Source organism: Bubalus kerabau, chromosome 3 (assembly GCF_029407905.1).
Source record: "Bubalus kerabau isolate K-KA32 ecotype Philippines breed swamp buffalo chromosome 3, PCC_UOA_SB_1v2, whole genome shotgun sequence".
Classification (NCBI taxonomy): domain Eukaryota; kingdom Metazoa; phylum Chordata; class Mammalia; order Artiodactyla; family Bovidae; genus Bubalus; species Bubalus kerabau.
In genome coordinates, this window is record NC_073626.1 from 79,264,623 (window position 1) to 79,284,437 (window position 19,815).

The following is a 19,815-nucleotide window of genomic DNA, read 5'->3' on the forward strand; positions in this document are numbered from 1 at the left end:
ATTTTCCTTATTTAGTAGTAATTGTTCTTCTCATAGTAAATAAAAATCTGATTTTAAGGTAAATATTCCTTTAAAGTGATATTCTCAAAGAAACGAGCAAGTATCAAAGTGAAACAAGAATGAGCAATGAAAGTTATATAAGTAAAATTCAGCATACTTAGCGTTTAAGCAGTTGAGAAGTAGGTTTGAATATTATCTATACCCCTACATTTTTTATCAAAATTCATTTTTAATTTTAAATGTCCTCTTATCTAAGAAACAGTTGCTTTGACTGAAGCAAAAGCTAAGTGCTAATCCATGCATTTCTGGCCTTTCAAATTTAATTGGGTGACAAATGATTGCATTATCTACTTCTAATTGCTTAAAAGGCATAATAGATCAGATGCTCAATGAGAGACATCTTCTTACTCTGACATTCCTTCATTTGGTTCAATCATCACTTTTTCTGAAAGAGAAGAAAAAAAACTCAACCCAGTATTTTATCAATAGTGATGTTCTTAATAGAAATTCCTGACTGGCAAATATTTAGCATTGTTTGAGTGACAGGCAGTATAATAAAGGATTTAATTGCTAACTCAACCACACTTAACCATTCCTATAGACTATCTTCTTAATATTTAGGACAAAAGGGTGATCAAATATATTCTTTTAAAGTAATAAATCATTTACCCTTTGGATCAAACACTAGCAATCTCCCATTCTGTCTATCTTTTGGTGCCTATGAGAGAAGCAGAAATAAAAACTAGCATTATCAATATTATTTTAGCTTGAGGTACTTGAATAATTTATTCACAGCCTTTATATGAACATTTTTATTATCTAGGCTAAAATATAGGGGTCTTCCTGATAGCTCAGTTGGTAAAGAATCCACCTGCAATGCAGGAGACCCCGGTTAGATTCCTGGGTCGGGAAGATCCATCCGCTGGAGAAGGGATAGGCTACCCACTCTAGTATTCTTGGGCTTCCCTTGTGGCTCAGCTGGTAAAGAATCTGCCTGCAATGCGGGAAACCTGGGTTTGATCCCTGGGTTGGGAAGATCTCTTGGAGAAGGGAAAGGCTACCCACTCCAGTATTCTGGTAAAGAATCTGCCTGCAATGTGGGAATCCTGGGTTTGATCCCTGGGTTGGGAAGATCTCTTGGAGAAGGGATAAGGCTACCCACTCCAGTATTCTGGTAAAGAATCTGCATGCAATGTGGGAAACCTGGGTTTGATCCCTGGGTTGGGAAGATCTCCTGGAGAAGGGAAAGGCTACCCACTCCAGTATTCTGGCCTGGGTTGCAAAGAGTAAGACATGACTAAGTGACTTTCACTATCAGGCTAAAATATAATTTTATACTGAGGTCAATTATTCCAAAACTATATAAATTGATGGTAAGAAAGAACTAAAGCATCCTAAAAATTACTTTATATTCTCTTACCTTTACAGCATCTGTCCTGTCTAGATGATTCCTGCAAAAAACCAAAATATTTACTTTGTAAGTCTTTAAATATTTTTATAAACTTGGAATATAAATAAAACAGAATGCACAACTCAGTCTGTCAGCAGGGCAGTAAGCATGTATTCTGGTATTGTTTTTAGTAGCATTATTTTCATACTAAGTGAAAAACGTTATTCCTCTGGATTATGAAATCTGATTTTAAAAAAGCATAAAGAAATTAAAGCTTCCTCTTCCCATTTCACCTTGAAGTGAAGTGAAAGTTGCTCAGTCATGTTTGACTCTTTGCAACCCCATGGACTATACAATCCATGGAATTCTCCAGGCCAGAATACTGGAGTAGGTTCCTTTCTCCAGGGGATCTTCCCAACCCATGGATTGAACCCAGGTCTCCAGCATTGTAGGCAGATTCTTTACCAGCTGAGCCACAAGGGAAGCCCAAGAATACTGGAGTGGGTAGTCTATCCCTTCTCCAGTGGATCTTTCCAACCCAGGAATCAAACCCGGGTCTCCTGCATTGCAGGCGGATTCTTCACCAACTGAGCTATCCGGGAAGCTGTGGAGTTTATGTGAAAAAGAGCTATACGGATAATTTTGCAAGTTAGAAAACTGATGTACTAAATTAGCCTCTAATTATGTTACCTTTTTGGTTTTATGTAACTCGGACTCTAGATCTGGATCCAAATATGCTTATGATACAGCAAGTTAAGGGTATCACTTTCCTATTCAGCTAACCCCAGAAACCACAAATTCAGTGTGGCATGTGTTTACAACACTGCTTTCCCTTCCCCCTTAAACAAAGAAAAACAACATGTGAACCAAACTACCTGCCACACTCTAGTTCATCTGTGTTACGAAAAACACCTTTATAGATGTATATTAGCCAGAACAAGTTTTTCAATGATATCTCAAGATGCAGTATTTTTAGTAAAATATTTCAAAAAACACATTTAGAAATAAACCTTTGATTTTTTCCAAAGATAGTTTAAAATATAATTCTTACCTGATAAAAGTTCCCTTATGAGTTTACCAATACTTACAAGTTACAATGTTTTCTCTTGGAATGTTTTATCTTTTTAAAATTAGCCTATGTAGACTGATTTTCCTATAACTTAGGTCTTTATATATCTGAATAAATTTCATTCTAATTGTAAAGAGAAAAATCAACTTTTAAGTTTTTTTTAAATTCACTTGCCCTTTCCTCCCCAACAGTCCCCATATTCCAAGCCAGGCTTTAAAAATTATTAGTAGTAATATCTAGGGATTTCTGGAACATAAAATTCAGGACCAAAACTGTAGACAATAAAAAGAGAAGCTTCATTATTTTGCATTAAGTTTTTCTCTTTTTAAACGTGTCTTAAATTCTGTGGACAGAGGAGCCTGGCAGGCTACAGTCCACCAGGTTGCAAAGAATCGACATGACTGAACAAGCACTACTGCTTCTGTTCTGTCTCTGACAGCCTTCAAGACATGATCCCCGCACAACAGGCAGATGTCACCCCTACTGATTGCTAAGCTTACCTGAAGCTCCACCTTCAGTCTGGAGTGGCCACCCATGAATACACTGGGAGGCCCTTCAAGTTGCTAAACGGACTCTCTCATGCACGTCCTAAGGTCTTTGTTCATCTACAAAACTGTACAGCATCTGTGTGCAGGGGGCATTCCCTCAAACACTAGGGTGCCACTAAAGATGCCGTGGGTAAAAAGGATGAAGGACGCCTGATACAAAATAGAGTCAGGAAGCCACACAGGCGGGGTCCTCATGCATTCCCACTGGTCTCAGTATTCACTATCAGCAGGAAGAAAGAAGATTCCCACATACCTTAGCAACAGCAAACTCCCCACCACTTGGTGCCAACAAGAAACCGCCACAACTCTGAACTCTCATTCTCCTCCAGTGAGCTTTGGTTCAAAACAACCCTCCCCAGCTCCCTCCCAGAACCTAATAAAAGCCAGCCTCCAAAAAAACATACAAGCACCCCAATATTCACTGCAGTACTATAGCCAGGACATGGAAGCAACTTAAATGTCCACCAACAGGGGAATGGACAAAGAAGATATGCTACATATATACAATGGAATATTAGTCATAAAAGAGAATAAAACCATGCCATTGGTAGCAACATGGATGGACCTAGAGATTGCCATATTGAGTGAAGTAAGTCAGACATGGAAAGACAAATATATAATACCACTTATAAGTGATATCTAAAAAAAAAAAAAAGACGGTACAGATGAGCTTATTTATAAAACAGAAGTAGAGTCACAAATGTAGCAAACAAACTTATGGTTACCAAGAGATAATGGAGGGAGGGATAAACTGGGAGATTGGGACTGATCTATATATACATAGATAACTAATAAGAATACTCTAACACCCCTTATGAGAAAAGAATCTAAACAAGAGTGGATACATGTATGTATATAACTGATTCAATTTGCTGTACACCTGAAACCAACACAACACTGTAAATAAACTATACTTCAATAAAAAATTGTTTTAAACGGGCAGAAGACCTAAATAGGCATTTCTCCAACGAAGACATACAGATGACCAATGGGCACATGAAAAGATGCTTAAAATCACTAATTATTAGAGAAATACAAATCAAAACCACAATGAGGTTCCACTTCACACTGGTCAGAATGGCTCTCATGAAAAAATCTATAAATAATAAATGCTGGAGACAGTGTGAAGAAAAAGGAACCCTCCTACACCGTGGTGGGGATGTAAACTGGTGCAGGCACTATGGAAAACAGTACGGAGAGGCCTTAAAAAAACTAAAAATAGAGTTACCATATGATCCAGCAGTCTCACTCCTGGGTATATATCAAGAAAAAACTCTAATTTAAAAAGATACATCAACTCCAATGTTCATAGAAGCACTATTTACAAAAGCCAAGACATGGAAGCAATCGAAATGTTTATCAACAGATGAATAGATAAAGAAGATGTGCTACATATATACAATGCAATATTACCACTCAGTCATAAAAAATGAAATAATCTCATTTGCAGCAACATGGATGGACGTAGAGATAATCATACTAAGTGAAGTCAGTCAGACAAAGACATATCTTATGGTATCACTTATATGTGGACTCTAAAAACATGATAAAAGTGAACTTATTTACAAAACAGAAAGAGACTCACAGACATAGAAAACAAACATGGCTACCAAAGGGGAAAGCAGAGGGTAGGATAAATTAGGAGTTTGAGATTAGCAGATACAAACTTCTATTCATAAAATAAACAATAAAGCCCTACTTCAGCATAGGGAACTATGTGCAGTATTTTATAATAAACCCTAATGAAACAGAATATGAAAGTATACTGTATGTACATGTATGTGTGTGTATATATATCTGAGTCACTTTGCTGACACCAGAAACTAACACGACATTGTAAGTTAACTATACGTCAATTAAAAAAAAAAAGTTGGGCTCTTGAGTAAAGACACTGGGTTCATATTCCATTCTGCCACTTTTCAGGTAAGCCTGGGTGAGCTAAAACTTCTGTAGGCCTCAGTGTCTCCATCTGTAAAGCAGGGGTCACAACGGTGCCAACTTCATTGGCTCATTATAAACATTAAGTAGGATGATCTGGGAAAGGGGTGTAGTACAGTGGCCGGCACCTAGGAGGGACATGGTAGAAACAACTTGATGTTTCATCCAAAGGAAAAACTGAGATGATGTCTTAAGGGGCTGATTAAGATTGCTTAGGGAAACAAAAAGCAGGCTTTGCTGTGACTGAGACAAGCAGGCTAGCTCTAAGGACTTTTAATTAATTAATCAATCACATAAGCCCTAAAGTAATGATACTTGCTTAGAAAGATCACTTACTCCAGGGAAAAAGCAGAGTAATTGAGAACACAGGTAAAGTTAGAGCAGAGACTGATAATTTGTCAGAAAAAGGTACAGCCATCACATAAGTATGTATTTTTCAAATGTACTTAATGTCTCTTAGCTGTATGAGCCTGAACTCTCAGTTGCAAGTTCCAGAAACCATGCTCAAGGTAGCTTAGGCACAAACAGGGAAGCCCTGGCTCGTAGAATCCAGGAGTTGAATACACAAGCTGTGTGGAGTCAGGACACAGTGGCTACAGCTGTGGTCACGAGAGTGTGGCGCTTAAAGTGGGGACTTTCCCTTGCTCATCTCTCCTTCTCCTTTCACATGGGTCTCATTCTTCTCTCTATGTAGACAGATTTTCTACACATGATGTAAAACATAGCTCCCAGCAATTCTTAGGTTTTATCAGATACAGCCCTAGCTTTTAAGGAAAAATTGACTGTCAACAACAAAAACCCCAGTCAACAACTCAGTTAATTCAGCTAGTTTTTTGGGCTACAAAGAACAGATAAATTTAAGCCATTTAAGAAAAAAAAATCTCTAGTACTTAATGTACTCCATGTCACAGAAATTGGTCCTTGGTAAATATTAACATTTATTAAATGAATAGAATAAGAAGAAATGCAACAAGTGAAGTGAAAGTGAAAGTCGCTCAGTCATGTCCAACTCTTTGTGACCCCATGGAATATACATGGGGTCCGTGGAGTTCTCCAGGCCAAAATACTGGAGTGGGTACCTTTTCCCATCTCCAGGGGAATCTTCCCATCCCAGGGATCAAACCTAGATCTCCCGCATTATTGATGGATTCTTTACTAGCTGAGCCACAAGGGAAGCCCAATAATACTGGAGTGGGTACAGCCTATCTCTTCTTCAGGGGATCTTCCCGACCCAAGAATGGAACCGGGATCCCCTGCACTGCAGGTGGATTCTTTACCAACTGAGCTATCAGGTAAGCAACAACAGAGTAAAGGAAAAGAACATATTAAACTAGAGCTTTGCAATACGGTAGCCACTCACCATATGTGGCAACTGAGCACTCAAAACGTGATTAGTTAGATTTGAGATATGCACATCAGATTATAAAGACTTAGTACTGGACTTTTTGGTGGTAAAGTGGGTAAGACTCCATCTGCCAATGCAGGAGACACAGTTTTGATCCTTGGTCTGAAAAGAGTTCACATGCCACGAAGCAATTGAGCTCATGCGCCACAACTCGAGTCCACGCTCTAGAGCCTGAGAGCTGCAGCTACTGAAGCCCTCGTGCCTAGAGCCTACGCTCTGCAGCAAGAGAAGCCACCAGTGAGAAGCCCATCTACTGCAAGTAGAGAAAGCTTGCGGGCACCAATGACGGTCCAGCACAATGAAAAATAAATAAGAAGAAAACCTTAAAAAGACTTAGTACCAAGAAAAGGTAAAACATCTCATATTTTTTTGTAATAAAAAATTGAAAGATATATATTTTCTTCATCCTACATGTGTAGTTATTTCATCCTTTTGTGCTATTTGTTTTTATAAATTACCTTTTATTCGAACAGGCAAAGGGAGAGTTACAGGTAGACAGCTACATGTTCAGGCCCTGAAATTGTGAGAAGGAGAGACAGCTAATTAAGCACCATCCTCGAGGATGGATGGGTTTCCTTGTGCTTTGGGCTTCCCTTGTGGCTCAGCTGGTAAAGAATCTGCCTGCAATGTGGGAGACCTGGGCTCGATTCCTGGGTTGGGAAGATATCCTGGAGAAAGGAGAGGCTACCCACTCCAGTATTCTGGCCTGGAGAATTCCGTGGACTATACAGTCCATGGGGTCGCAAAGAGTCGGACACAACTCAGCGACTTTCACTTCCATCCTAGAGGAGCTTAATGGGGAAACTGGGCAGGGAGGATAATATTTCACTGCGAAGTTTCAAGTGTGTATAAAATGATTTTAGTGATCATCTTTTACTTACATTCATATTTAAAGGTGACTACCTATACATTTTATATATTACCTTTACAGCATAATACAGTGCGAGGAATTCAGACTCTGGAGTCAGACTGCCTATGTTCAAATCCCAGCAAATGGTGTGATCTTGAGCAAGTTCCTTAATCCCTCTATGATTCACTCTCCTCAAGTGTAAAATGACAAAAATACTGAAAGGGACAGGGTGATTAAATAGTTAATCCCACTGCTGCTGCTGCTAAGTCACTTCAGTCGTGTTCGAATCTGTGTGACCCCATGGACTGCAGCCTACCAGGCTCCTCCATCCATGGGATTTTCCAGGCAAGAGTACTGGAGTGGGGTGCCATTGCCTTCTCCAGTTAATCCCACTGCTGCTGCTGCTACTGCTAAGTCGCTTCAGTCGTGTCCGACTCTGTGCAACCCCGTAGACGGCAGCCCATAAGGCTCCTCTGTCCCTGGGATTCTCCAGGCAAGAACACTGGAGTGGGTTGCCTTTTTCCTTCTCCAATGCAGGAAAGTGGAAAGTGAAAGGGAAGTCGCTCAGTTATGTCCGACTCTTAGTGACCCCACGGACTGCAGCCTAGCAGGCTCCTCCATCCATGGGATTTTCCAGGCAAGAGTACTGGAGTGGGGTGCCATTGCCTTCTCCAGTTAATCCCACTAGGGGATTGTAAATAAAGAAGTATGGGAGACTCCTGTAAGTTAATGATCACTCAAGAAAGTAGGTTTGCTTAGCAACAAAACCATGCAACAGAAGCATGAGCCATGTCCCAAAACAATAAAACAATGGTGGAATGAGACCCACATTCTGCCCAGTGAGCTCAGCAAGTGAATGAGTCCTAGGACACATTCTTCTGCATGCAGAGAAAAGAAAAATATAAGGAAAAGGTGACATAATAAAATGATGATTATGAGATATGCCATATGTTAGTATAGGTGGTGCTAGAGGTAAGGCAATGGCAACCCACTCCAGTACTCTTGCCTGGAAAATCCCATGGACAGAGGAGCCTGGTGGGCTGCAGTCCATGGGGTCATGAAGAGTCGGACAGGATTGAGCGACTTCACTTTCATGCCCTGGAGAAGGAAATGGCAACCCACTCCAGTGTTCTTGCCTGGAGAATCCCAGGGACAGAGGAGCCTGATGGGCTGCCGTCTATGGGGTCGCACAGAGTCGGACACGACTGAAGCGACTAAGCACAGCACACCACTTTTTGCTCATTTCCACTGCACCATGATAATCCCAATTTGACCACATGGGGACAAAAAAACTCCCCTGCCAGATGTGGAGGAGGAACTGATGCTGGAAACCTGATGTCTACTCAAGAATGAGGAAGAAGGTGGTTGTCTTTCCCTCCCCACTTTTCCTTTGACTATAAAGCTGTAGACTATTTAGCTCTGGCTGTGGTGCCCTCTCCAACTTGTCATCCTCAGAAACATCCTATTCTAATAAGTCACTTCTTATCTATTACTTTGTCTCTTGCTGAATTCTTTCTGTGTTGAGACATAAAGAACTGGAGTTCCTTGAAGCCTCCAAAATGCCACCCAGGAGTTTCAATACTACCTGCTTTACAGAGTACTTCAAGGATTAATATAAATAGCTCACAGTAAATAACAGCAGCGCCTATCTGCTCCTATAATTCTAACCACTCCAACTCTTCCTCCTCCTATTGTTATTACTACCTACAGCCTAGCAAAGACAGGCCTGAAGCTGAACTCTGACTTAGAGTTCTAAGTGCACAACTGAGCCTGGACAGGGCAATGAAGGGGGAGAAAACGTTGCAGATTGAGCCCAAATGGTGGGTGGGTGGGTGTGTGTGTGTGTGTGTGGTGGAAGTTCAGGAATTGTGGAATGATGCAGCTGAGCCCCTACCAAGGTGTTGGAATTTAGCTCTGGTAAACGCAACACTTAAAGAGCGGTGCTGTTGTTTTCCTGAGAGTTAAGACAAAACTTCAAATACAAAAAAAAAAAAAAAAAAAAATTTAACATGGAGGATTTGGGGATCATTTGTATTTAGTTTTAGGAGAATGAAACAAATCAAAAGACACTTTCAGTGTCTTTCTCTATTTTTAAAAAGCAACTTTCAGGACTCTCTTGGGGGTAAAAATAGATTCGTCCATTTCACTTATGCCCTCTGGGGACTTATGCCCTCTGGGAAGTCAGACAATTTATAATTACGCCAGGTATTAATTTAAAACGCTACCGGGGCACAGTGTAGTTTGAACAGGAGCTCGATTTTGGAAGTTTCAAGTCAATTTGATTATCTCACAGAAGAAGGAAGACTGGATCTTAGAAGTGATCCGTTGTCCAAACCTATCATTTTGCAGAAGATGAAAATAAGGTCCGGGGAGGTTAAATGATTTGCTCAAATTCCAAAGAAATTTCTTCATGGCTAAGCAAGTAGTCTAGCGAGTAATGAAGTATTAACCACAAGCCAGCTGAGTCCCTGCTCCTCCTATTTATTGGCCATTAAGCTGTCCTCCCCCCACCTCCGCCTCGCCCCACAAAAGTTACGGGAAAAAAAAGAGGGGCGGGTGCCTGAGGACCGAGGGAAGGAGCCAGAAGCCCTGGGATGGAACGCGACTATTTTCATTGTATTTTGGGGGGTAAGCCAGGGAGGGATTTGGCATGTGCGAATCGGCAGGTCAGAGAATGGTGGTGTAGATGCGCCTGTCAGAACCGCTTAGCTATCACACCCACAGGGACACAAATATTCCTTCCTCAGCGCCGAACTACAGCCAGAGGAAGAAGCCAAAGTACGACGTGCACCTCCGGTCGCGCGGCCCCTACCTTCTCGCGTGCTGCCTGGGCTGTGGTGGGACGCCAGAGCCCGAACCTGGAGCGGTCAGAGAAGTTGGCGGGTTCAGGCGCCGGGCCTGAGGGAGTCCGAGGTAAGAACTGGGTCAGGCTGCTCGCAGAGATGGGGAGACGGCGACCGTGCTCGGTGCGGCGCCTCATACCCGCCTGTGGCCCTCTCACGCGGAGCATCGGAAGGGTTGACATGGAAAGCTAGCCCAGCTCCTGCTCGGCGCGGTGTTGGGAGAGTGGAGCAGTAGACGTCGCGTCGCTATGGAGACGAGACGGCGCGCTAGCGCGTGCGCGGCTGGAGCAGAATAAGCTGAGACGGGGCAAGGGGAAGGGGCGGGGCGAACCTTGGGCAGGGCTGACCGGGCGGGGCAGGGCTGAGGAGACGTGAAGGGGGCGGAGCATGATCCAGGAGTCTAGGAACTTGGGCAGCCCACGTGCCAGGGAGCCACGGGCTCTGACTCCTACCATTCAGAGAATTAAGTGCATACACTGTCCGACGCTTCCCTCATAGCTCCGTCGGTAAAGTATCTGTCTGCAATGCAGGAGACCCGGGTTCAATTAATGGGTCTGGAAGAGACCCCGGAGAAGGAAATGGCAACCCACTCCAGTATTCTTGCCTGGAGAATCCCATTGACAGAGGAGCCTGACAGGCTACAGTCCATGGGGTCGCCAAGAGTCGGACACGACTTAGCGACTGAACCACCACCAGTCGGACACATTCGTTTGAGAGTCCGCACGTGCACTAGTTACCCTGAGAAGGGCAGATTGGAGGGGGATTGATTTCCTTGTCCACACCTGATCATGTTTTTGGCGAGGAGAGGGGGAAAGGCTAGGTGGCCTCCTTTGTGTTTTAAACCTGTGGAGTAAAAGATGAGTTGGGAGAGAGGGTTGTCCCTGGATGTGGATGAACAAATGTCCCCTGCAGGATTTCGTCCTCCAACCTAAGATCGCCCCGAAAAGATTATGGGTTTCTTGGCATGGCGGGGAGCGATCTCTGGAATGCGTTTCCCTATCTGCTGCTGCTGCTAAGTCGCTTCAGTCGTGTCCGACTCTGTGCGACCCCATAGACGGCAGCCCATCAGGCTCCTCTGTCCCTGGGATTCTCCAGGCAAGAACACTGGAGTGGGTTGCCATTGCCTTCTCCGAAGTAGCCATATGATATGAGGTATAATCGCTGTTTAACCTCTTAGGTGCTCTCAAGGAATATGTGCCTTGGTAGAAGTTTGTCAGCTTCAAATGACAAGGTATATAAAGTTCTGACATGTAGACAAGCTTAAAAATGGTAAATTTTATAATTATATTTATATAAAATGGAGCCAGGTGGACCATTTCAGGAACTGAGTGTATATAGAGATTGTTATTTTAAAATTCTCTTAATCATTTGTTCATATTCATTCTAAACCTCCTTGGAGCCCAGGATGGTAGGAAAGAGGTAAAGGAATAAGACCAGAAATGGAAGTTTCAGAATGGAAGTTTTTTAAAGAGCTCAATTAAGTCATTGACAGATATACTCCTAGTTTAAAAGGACATAGCAAACCACTATCTCCTCTATTTTAGGAACACCCTTATGTCTTAAGTTTGGTCGAAGACTTTTTGTTCAGTAAAGGCAAAGGAAAATTCATTATACTTCTTGATCAATACCTTTCAAAACATTAGTTTTGATGAATTTTTCTCACTACTGATACATGGGTAATGTCTAACTGGCTATTCCCATCGTCCTGCTCCAAGGAAATGGAAGAAACCCCCAAATCTAACTGATTACTTTTCCTACCCCTCTTCCCTGCAACAGAAGAGTCCACTTGTTGAAAACAGTGTTTTCAGTATTTATTGTCCCTGAAAGAAGGGGCAAAAATGGTTTAATGATCTTGGAGAATAAAAATATTTTCTCCACATGAAGGAGTAGACAGACAGGACTTCTCTTTGAGCCTCAGGGTCTTCAAGTACAAAGTGGGGATGATCAAAGTACTTGCTCAGAACAGGACCTGAGAGAAAATAGGCCCCTGACACAGAGCATGGCACATGAGAATTGATCAGTAACACTTAGCTATCATTATTACTCCTCCTACACTATGTATATGAATAAAAGTCCCTGTATCCAGAATAGCTATAAAAATTAAAGATTAGGTAAAGTGCCTGGTCCAGGGCCTGTTTGAACCCACGTTGGTTATCCTATTTCTCCCTGATGAAAAGAAAAATTACACTTCATCTTTGTTTGAATAACTTTAGGAATAATCCACCTAAAATATATTTTTTTCTAGAAATTTTGCATCTACACAAGGTGATAGATGTTCACTAAAAATATTACAGTAATCATTTTGTCATGTATGTAAGTCAAATCATTATGTTGTACACCTTAAACAGTGCTGTATTCAATTATATCTCAATAAAACTGGAAGAAAAAAAAAAAAAAAAGAAATTGTGGAGAGAAAGAGAGAGGCCCTGCCCCTCAATATCCTGTGATTAGATGTCGCCACTGGTGTACAATTTCTATAGGTTGTGGCCCTCTATGTAACTGTTCCTCAAACACTAAGTGAATTTGGTCAGTTCTGGGGCCCTAGAACTTTGACTACTTTGGAGCTTCAAAGTAGCCATTATGTAGGTATCCACTTATGACCAAGTGTGGACCTAAGTGGTATGAAAGTGAAAGTCGTTCAGTCATGTCCAACTCTTTGTGACCTCACAGACTGTAGCCCACCAGGCACCTCTGTTCATGAGATTTTCCAGGCAAGAATACTGGAGTGGGTTGCCATTTCCTCCTCCAGGAAATAAAAGGAGGGTAACCTACAAAAGGGGCTTCCCTGATGGCTCAAGTGATAAGAAAAAAAAAATCTGCTTGCAATGCAGGAGACATAGGAGATGCAGTTGGATCCTTGGGTCCCTGGAGGAGGAAATGGCAACCCACTGCAGTAGTCTTGCTTGGAGAATTCCATGGACAGAGAAGCCCATCCCATGGGGTTGCAAAGAGTTGAACACGACTCAGTGCGTGTGCACACTCGAGCTACAAAAAGACAGAAAGAAATGAATTAACTCATCTATCTCTCTAACTTTTGTACAGAATTTATTTTTGGTGTTAAAAGTGGAGCACAGTTTAGCTCTGATGGTGCATTCAGGCCACTGAATAAATTATAAAAATATGTATCTAGTGACCGTTTATTCTAACAAAGTGAAGGGGAAAAGCCAAATACGCTTATAGAAACACTGAATCTCCCAACAACTATCTTTTATTCAACTCCACAGTTTTTAATGGTTAATTTTTGTATCACATGTCTAATTGTTAGCAGAGCATGATAAAAAATGTTTAACATTTAGTGTTTTTCTGACTATAAAAGTAATACATGCTCATGACAATTTGCAACATAAAGAGAAACACAAAAAACCAACTTAGTCAATAATTTTACTTTTCCTTCTAGCCTTTTGTGTGCCTGTATATATTTACTTTATAAAACTTGTATTAGATAGCGTATACATTGTTAGCATCCCTCTTTGCTTAACACTCTCTCTAATGTCTATTTCCCCAATCTTAATAAGTCTTCAAAAACATTTTCAGTGGTCATATGTTATACAATATGTATAAGCCACAGTTTATTTGTAATTTACTCCTTCTTTCAAGAATAATTATTGAGTATTTACTTTATATTAGACACTATGCTAGGCATAAGATTTAAGTGATGAACAGTGACTATAAAAATAAGGTTTTGATGAACATCTTTGTAAATAGGTCTTTAATGGCATCTTTCATTCTTAGACTGAATTCCTAGGATTATGAAAACATAACTTCAAAAACCAATTTTCCAGCTTCAAAGGCAAACTTAAGGAATAAAATTCTGAACTGTAAAATATTAACTTTTTGGAAAATTACCAACAACAGAATTAATATTTATTTTATGCAATGTGTGAACTTACCCAGAAGATGCTTTCTTGTTAGTGTCTGTGAAACATCAAGGGTATTTGAAGTGTATTGACTTTGGCTTTTCCCTCTAATTCTTTGCAGGATTTGCAGGTTTTCTCAACAGTGTGAGATTGTTTGAAGTATATGCAAATTGCCCTACTTCCTCCCCTCAGAGTTAAAATGTTAACTATTTTATTTCCAGCTTTCCTCTTGTAAACATAAGGCTTTTCCGCATTTCTTTCTTTTGCCTTCCGGTGTGAAACATTTTGTATCTTTACACTTTTTAACCTGAAGGCAGATTTCTTTTTCCTAACCCCAAGTTATAACATAAACATTCCTATAAGACACTAGATTTAACATATTTTATAGTTAATTTTGGCCAAGAAATATCATGTAAGTTAACCAATATATTTAGGGAATTTCATGAGAGATTATTAAAGGTAATAATCACTCCCCCAAACACACACACACCCTACTATTCTTTGATGATTACATGTTCGTACATAAGGTTGAAACGTATGAAATTGCCACTTGTGGATTAAAAATGGTCAACCAACTTCATATAGTTCTGTTTGTATAAATATTTCATTAACTAGTTTATTATAGTCAACTTTCTCCAAATAGTGAACTTTCTGATTATCATATTAAGGATAGCCTTTATTATTATACAAGATTGTGTTTGCTTTGATTTTCATAAATGTTGGAATCCAGTCAGGAGAGTGCCATAAAATGTTTATTATTGCAGAGACAGTAGAGGGAGCCTGGAGCCAAAACACTGTTATTTTAGGTCTCATGTAAATGGTGATTATCTTCCAATTCTTCACGTGTGGATGAATTTAAATATGAGTATATATGTGAAATAACAATCTTTTCTTTTTTAAAGGCTGGTTGTACTTAATTACTTTAATAAGATGGGAAGGGGAAGACTGGCCATCAGTTCAGGCTAGACTCCATCAGAGTGGATCCAACCTGAATCCCACTGCTCTCTGCTCTTCTCTGAGTCACTCTGGAGACAGCACGCGGCCACACTGACACATCTGTGCTCCACAGATTTCCCTCTTTCAACCCCTAATGTGGATCAGCCCATTACCATGGGCATTATATCCCGATTCTTCTTCTTCTTCCTTTTTTAATTTTGGCTGAGCTGCAAGACATGTAGGATCTTAGTTCCTGCCCCTTGAAGTGAAAGCATGGAGTCCTAACCACTGGACACCCAGGGAAGTCTCTCCTGACTCTTCTTTAGTCCATCAGAATTTCCAAATGCGTTACCATCTCCAATTGTTTGTATTAATTTAAGGTGTTTGTTTCCTCCAGACATATAAGGAGGCACTTTGATCCTGTTTTCAACTCACATCCTTCTAGGAAGGTTTGTAATAAATGACCAATCCTTTCACAGAACAGGAAACTTCATTAGCCTTAAAGACATTGTCTCTTGCTGACCTCTCCTCAACTATCTTTATCCTGAATCAAATCTTTTGTTAATTCCACCCCCTACCCTGGTGTTACAGAAGGGTCCCCAAGGTAATTGGTGGTGACATCATTATTCTTCACTGTAGGTAGTCTACAGTGGGCTCCAAGTCCCTGGGGTAAGATGAGTCCCTAAATCTAGAGGTAAGAGGAAGACCCTCTATTGTAAAACCTTATGGGAATCTACAGAACTTAGAACCAATTTGCTGTGGCAGGGTTTCATATACTGGTGTTAGGTGAAATTCTTTTGATGTGTTAATAACATCCAGAGAAAAAAGCATTCTCTGGGTAATTAGTTTAATGGGATGGTGGGTTTTTTTGGTTTTTTGCCCTTTTTTTTTTTTTTTTGCATAAGGTAGGAAGTCTCGGATGGAGATTTTAGCAGTCTAATATACTCTGTCAGTCTCTCAGAGGGAAATTTCAAATGTATAGTCTTTTTCAAATTTTTTTAACCAGGAAATTTCACTTCTTTTCTTAGCATCATTTGAGAATTCTTAGAATATTAGATAATTCCTTTGTGATTTGGAAAATAGCTCCAAGTTAGAAAAAAATGCCTTGTCCCTCCCCAGCTTAATTAAGAGTCAGCTAGCCTAAAATTCTAATGGAAAAAGCTATCAAATCTGTGAATTTTAACCAACTATATATCAAGAGAAAGGGTGATACGGTAAAAACTAAATAAAAGAAGAACTTGTCATGAAAGTTGGAAAAGCAAATGTTGGAAAAAATATACCATTATGGTGTAACCCTTTCTTTTCAAACTACTTTTCTCTCGTTTAATAAGCAAGCTTAAGCCAAATAGCCTTAAAACAAACTAAAATGAATAAAAAGCAAAATACTTGGTCCTCAAAAGTGCCCTCTTTCCCTCTCCTCTGTGTGATTCTCTTTACCCACTGGCATCCACCTTCTAATTTTCAGCCATTGCCTAGTGTTGCTCAAACTGCTCTAGCAAATGGTGCCACATTCAAGGGGGGGACCTTCTGGTTCCTGCCTTACTAGAGCAGAGGCTGCACTTGACACAGTCACTTCTCATCCCTTTTTTGAAACACTAGTACTTTCGCTCTCATACACTTCTTTCTCCTAGTTCTCCTAATCCATGGACTTCTTTGTATTTTTACCAGTGTGGATCCTCTAAAACCCTTGATATGCACCAAGATCCTGCCCCCATCCCACTCCACATCCTCTCCCTGGGGAACCTCATCCACACTAATGGTCCTACCACCTACATGCTGACTAGCCCTAAACTTTCCACTGGGCTTGAGGCTCGTATAATCTAACTATGCGCGACAGATGCATCTAAATACCCTACAGGCATCTCAAAGTCTGTCTATACCTGAACTTATCGATTTTTCCTCTGTCCTAAATGTCACTGAGTGACCACGACCTTCATGTCATTAAATCCAACAGGAATTTTTCATTTCATCTTATTTGACCTTTCAGCCATATTTGACACTATTGATATTCCCTCATTCACCAGATACCTCTTGGTTTCTGTGGGTCTACTCCTTGTTGCTGTGACCCTATACCTTCCTGATTTTCATCCTATCTCTCCAGGTACCACTTTTTTCTTTCTGTTTGGTTTTCTTTTTGACCACTTTTATTTCTCTACCTGAAATTTATTTTATTTATTTTTTTTTATTGCTTGCATTTAAAGGTTTATTTTTCTTTTGTTGTAGTTTCTTTTTTTATTTTATTTTTAAACTTTACAATATTGTATTGGTTTTGCCAAATATCAAAATGAATCCGCCACAGGTATACATGTGTTCCCCATCCTGAACCCTCCTCCCTCCTCCCTCCCCATACCATCCCTCTGGGTCATCCCAGTGCACCAGCCCCAAGCATCCAGTATCGTGCATCGAACCTGGACTGGCGACTCGTTCCATATATGATATTATACGTATTTCAATGTCATTCTCCCAAATCATCCCACCTTCTCCTTCTCCCACGGAGTCCAAAACACTGTTCTATACATCAGTGTCTCTTTTGCTGTCTCGTATACAGGGTTATTGTTATCATCTTTCTAAATTCCATATATATGCGTTAGTATACTGTATTGGTGTTTTTCTTTCTGGCTTACTTCACTCTGTATAATAGGCTCCAGTTTCATCCACCTCATCAGAACTGATTCAAATATATTCTTTTTAATGGCTGAGTAATACTCCATTGTGTGTATGTACCACAGCTTTCTTATCCATTCATCTGCTGATGGACATCTAGGTTGCTTCCATGTCCTGGCTATTATAAACAGTGCTGTGATGAACAGTGGGGTACACGTGTCTGTTTCAATTCTGGTTTCCTCAGTATGTATGCCCAGCAGTGGGATTGCTGGATCATAAGGCAGTTCTATTTCCAGTTTTTTAAGGAATCTCCACACTGTTCTCCATAGTGGCTGTACTTATTTGCATTCCCACCAACAGTGTAAGAGGGTTCCCTTTTCTCCACACCCTCTCCAGCATTTATTGCTTGTAGACTTTTGGATCGCAGCCATTCTGACTGGTGTGAAATGGTACCTCATAGTGGTTTTGATTTGCATTTCTCTGATAATGAATGATGTTGAGCATCTTTTCATGTGTTTGTTAGCCATCTGTATGTCTTCTTTGGAGAAATGTCTATTTAGTTCTTTGGCCCATTTTTTGATTGGGTCATTTATTTTTCTGGAATTGAGCTGTAGGAGTTGCTTGTATATTTTTGAGATTAGTTGTTTGTCAGTTGCTTCATTTGCTATTATTTTCTCCCATTCTGAAGGCTGTCTTTTCACCTTGTTTATAGTTTCCTTTGTTGTGCAGAAGCTTTTAAGTTTAATTAGGTCCCATTTGTTTATTTTTGCTTTTATTTCCAATATTCTGGGAGGTGGGTCATAGAGGATCCTGCTGTGATGTATGTCGGAGAGTGTTTTGCCTATGTTCTCCTCTAGGAGTTTTATAGTTTCTGGTCTTATGTTTAGATCTTTAATCCATTTTGAGTTTATTTTTGTGTATGGTGTTAGAAAGTGTTCTAGTTTCATTGTTTTACACGTGGTTGACCAGTTTTCCCAGCACCACTTGTTAAAGAGATTGTCTTTAATCCATTGTATATTCTTGCCTCCTTTGTCAAAGATAAGGTGTCCATATGTGCGTGGATTTATCTCTGGGCTTTCTATTTTGTTCCATTGATCTATATTTCTGTCTTTGTGCCAGTACCAAACTGTCTTGATGACTGTGGTTTTGTAGTAGAGCCTGAAGTCAGGTAGGTTGATTCCTCCAGTTCCATTCTTCTTTCTCAAGATTGCTTTGGCTATTCGAGGTTTTTTGTATTTCCATACAAATTGTGAAATTATTTGTTCTAGCTCTGTGAAGAATACTGTTGGTAGCTTGATAGGGATTGCATTGAATCTATAAATTGCTTTGGGTAGTATACTCATTTTCACTATATCGATTCTTCCAATCCATGAACACACTTTTTTTTTTTCTTTTTGGTTTTCTTTTTGCCCACTTTTATTTCTCTACCTGAATTTTTTTTTTTTTTTATTAGAGTTACTCCAGATTCATTTCTGGGCTCTTGCATCAGTGAGTGGTCTATTGCTGCATAACTTCAAAATTTAGTGATGTAAACCTAACAAATATTTTATTTGTTCGTGATTCTATAGGTGAGCAAATTGAGTCTGGCTTGGCTGAGGGGTTCCGCTGTTCTTGGCTGTGGTCACTCACGCAGTGATAGTCACGTGAGAGCAAACTCAGGCCTGGCTGATCTAATATGAACTTACGCATATGTGTGTTGGTTAGCGATGGCTGTTGGCTGAGCCTCCTTCTCGTCACTTATCCTCAAGAAGGCTTAATCTAGACTTCCTAATATGGCAGCCTCAAGGGCAAGAGTGGAAGCTGCAAGGCCTCTTGATATCTAGATTCTGATTCTCCCAACATTACATTTCTTGTTTCCTGTTGGTTCAAGGAAGTCACAAGGCTGGTTCAGGCTTAAGAGATCTGGAGAAATAAATTCCACCTCTTAATGGGAGGCAACATCACATAAAGTCATGCAAACCAGGATGAGAGGAATACGCACCCTTTTTTTTTTTTTAATAATAATATACTCCAAATCCCCTTCTTACTCTGTATTACAATCTCTGTATTCATTTCCTAACAGAGCTCATCCATTCATTTGGCTCATTGCCCATGGATAACACCATCAACACCCTAATATGTATGTCCTTCTCAGACCTTACCTCTAAACTGGTATAGCATATGCCTCCTTGATCTCTTCACTTGATATATCAATGATACTTCAAGCTCAGTAGCACTAAAAATATAGTAATAATTTTCCTCCAGAAATGTTTTCTTACTTCAGTGCTTCCTATCTTAGTGAGTATAGCCATTAACAAGGGGACTTCCTTGGTAGTCCAGTGGTTAAGAATCTGCTTGTCAGTGCAAGGGACATAAGTTTGATCCCAGGTCTGGGA

General features: G+C 40.4%; 1 protein-coding gene across 11 annotated transcripts in view; it reads right to left on the reverse strand.

Moving 5' to 3' along the window:
• The window catches only part of ERICH2 (glutamate rich 2), a 53,331-nt gene that overhangs the window by 22,604 nt on the left and 10,912 nt on the right, over positions 1–19,815 (reverse strand). For 3 of the 11 annotated variants that reach the window (XM_055572292.1, XM_055572283.1, XM_055572285.1), the window contains 2 exons: positions 1,421–1,451; positions 409–445 (listed from right to left, as the gene is read on the reverse strand). The exons of 1 other annotated variant lie outside the window; for it this stretch is intronic. In XM_055572292.1, the coding sequence (XP_055428267.1) occupies positions 409–445; positions 1,421–1,451 (68 nt within the window). Of the gene's footprint in view, positions 1–408; positions 446–669; positions 719–1,420; positions 1,452–10,012; positions 10,361–19,815 lie in introns of those variants that run through there. 7 more of the 11 variants (XM_055572282.1, XM_055572281.1, XM_055572284.1 and 4 more) reach the window with 7 other exon arrangements.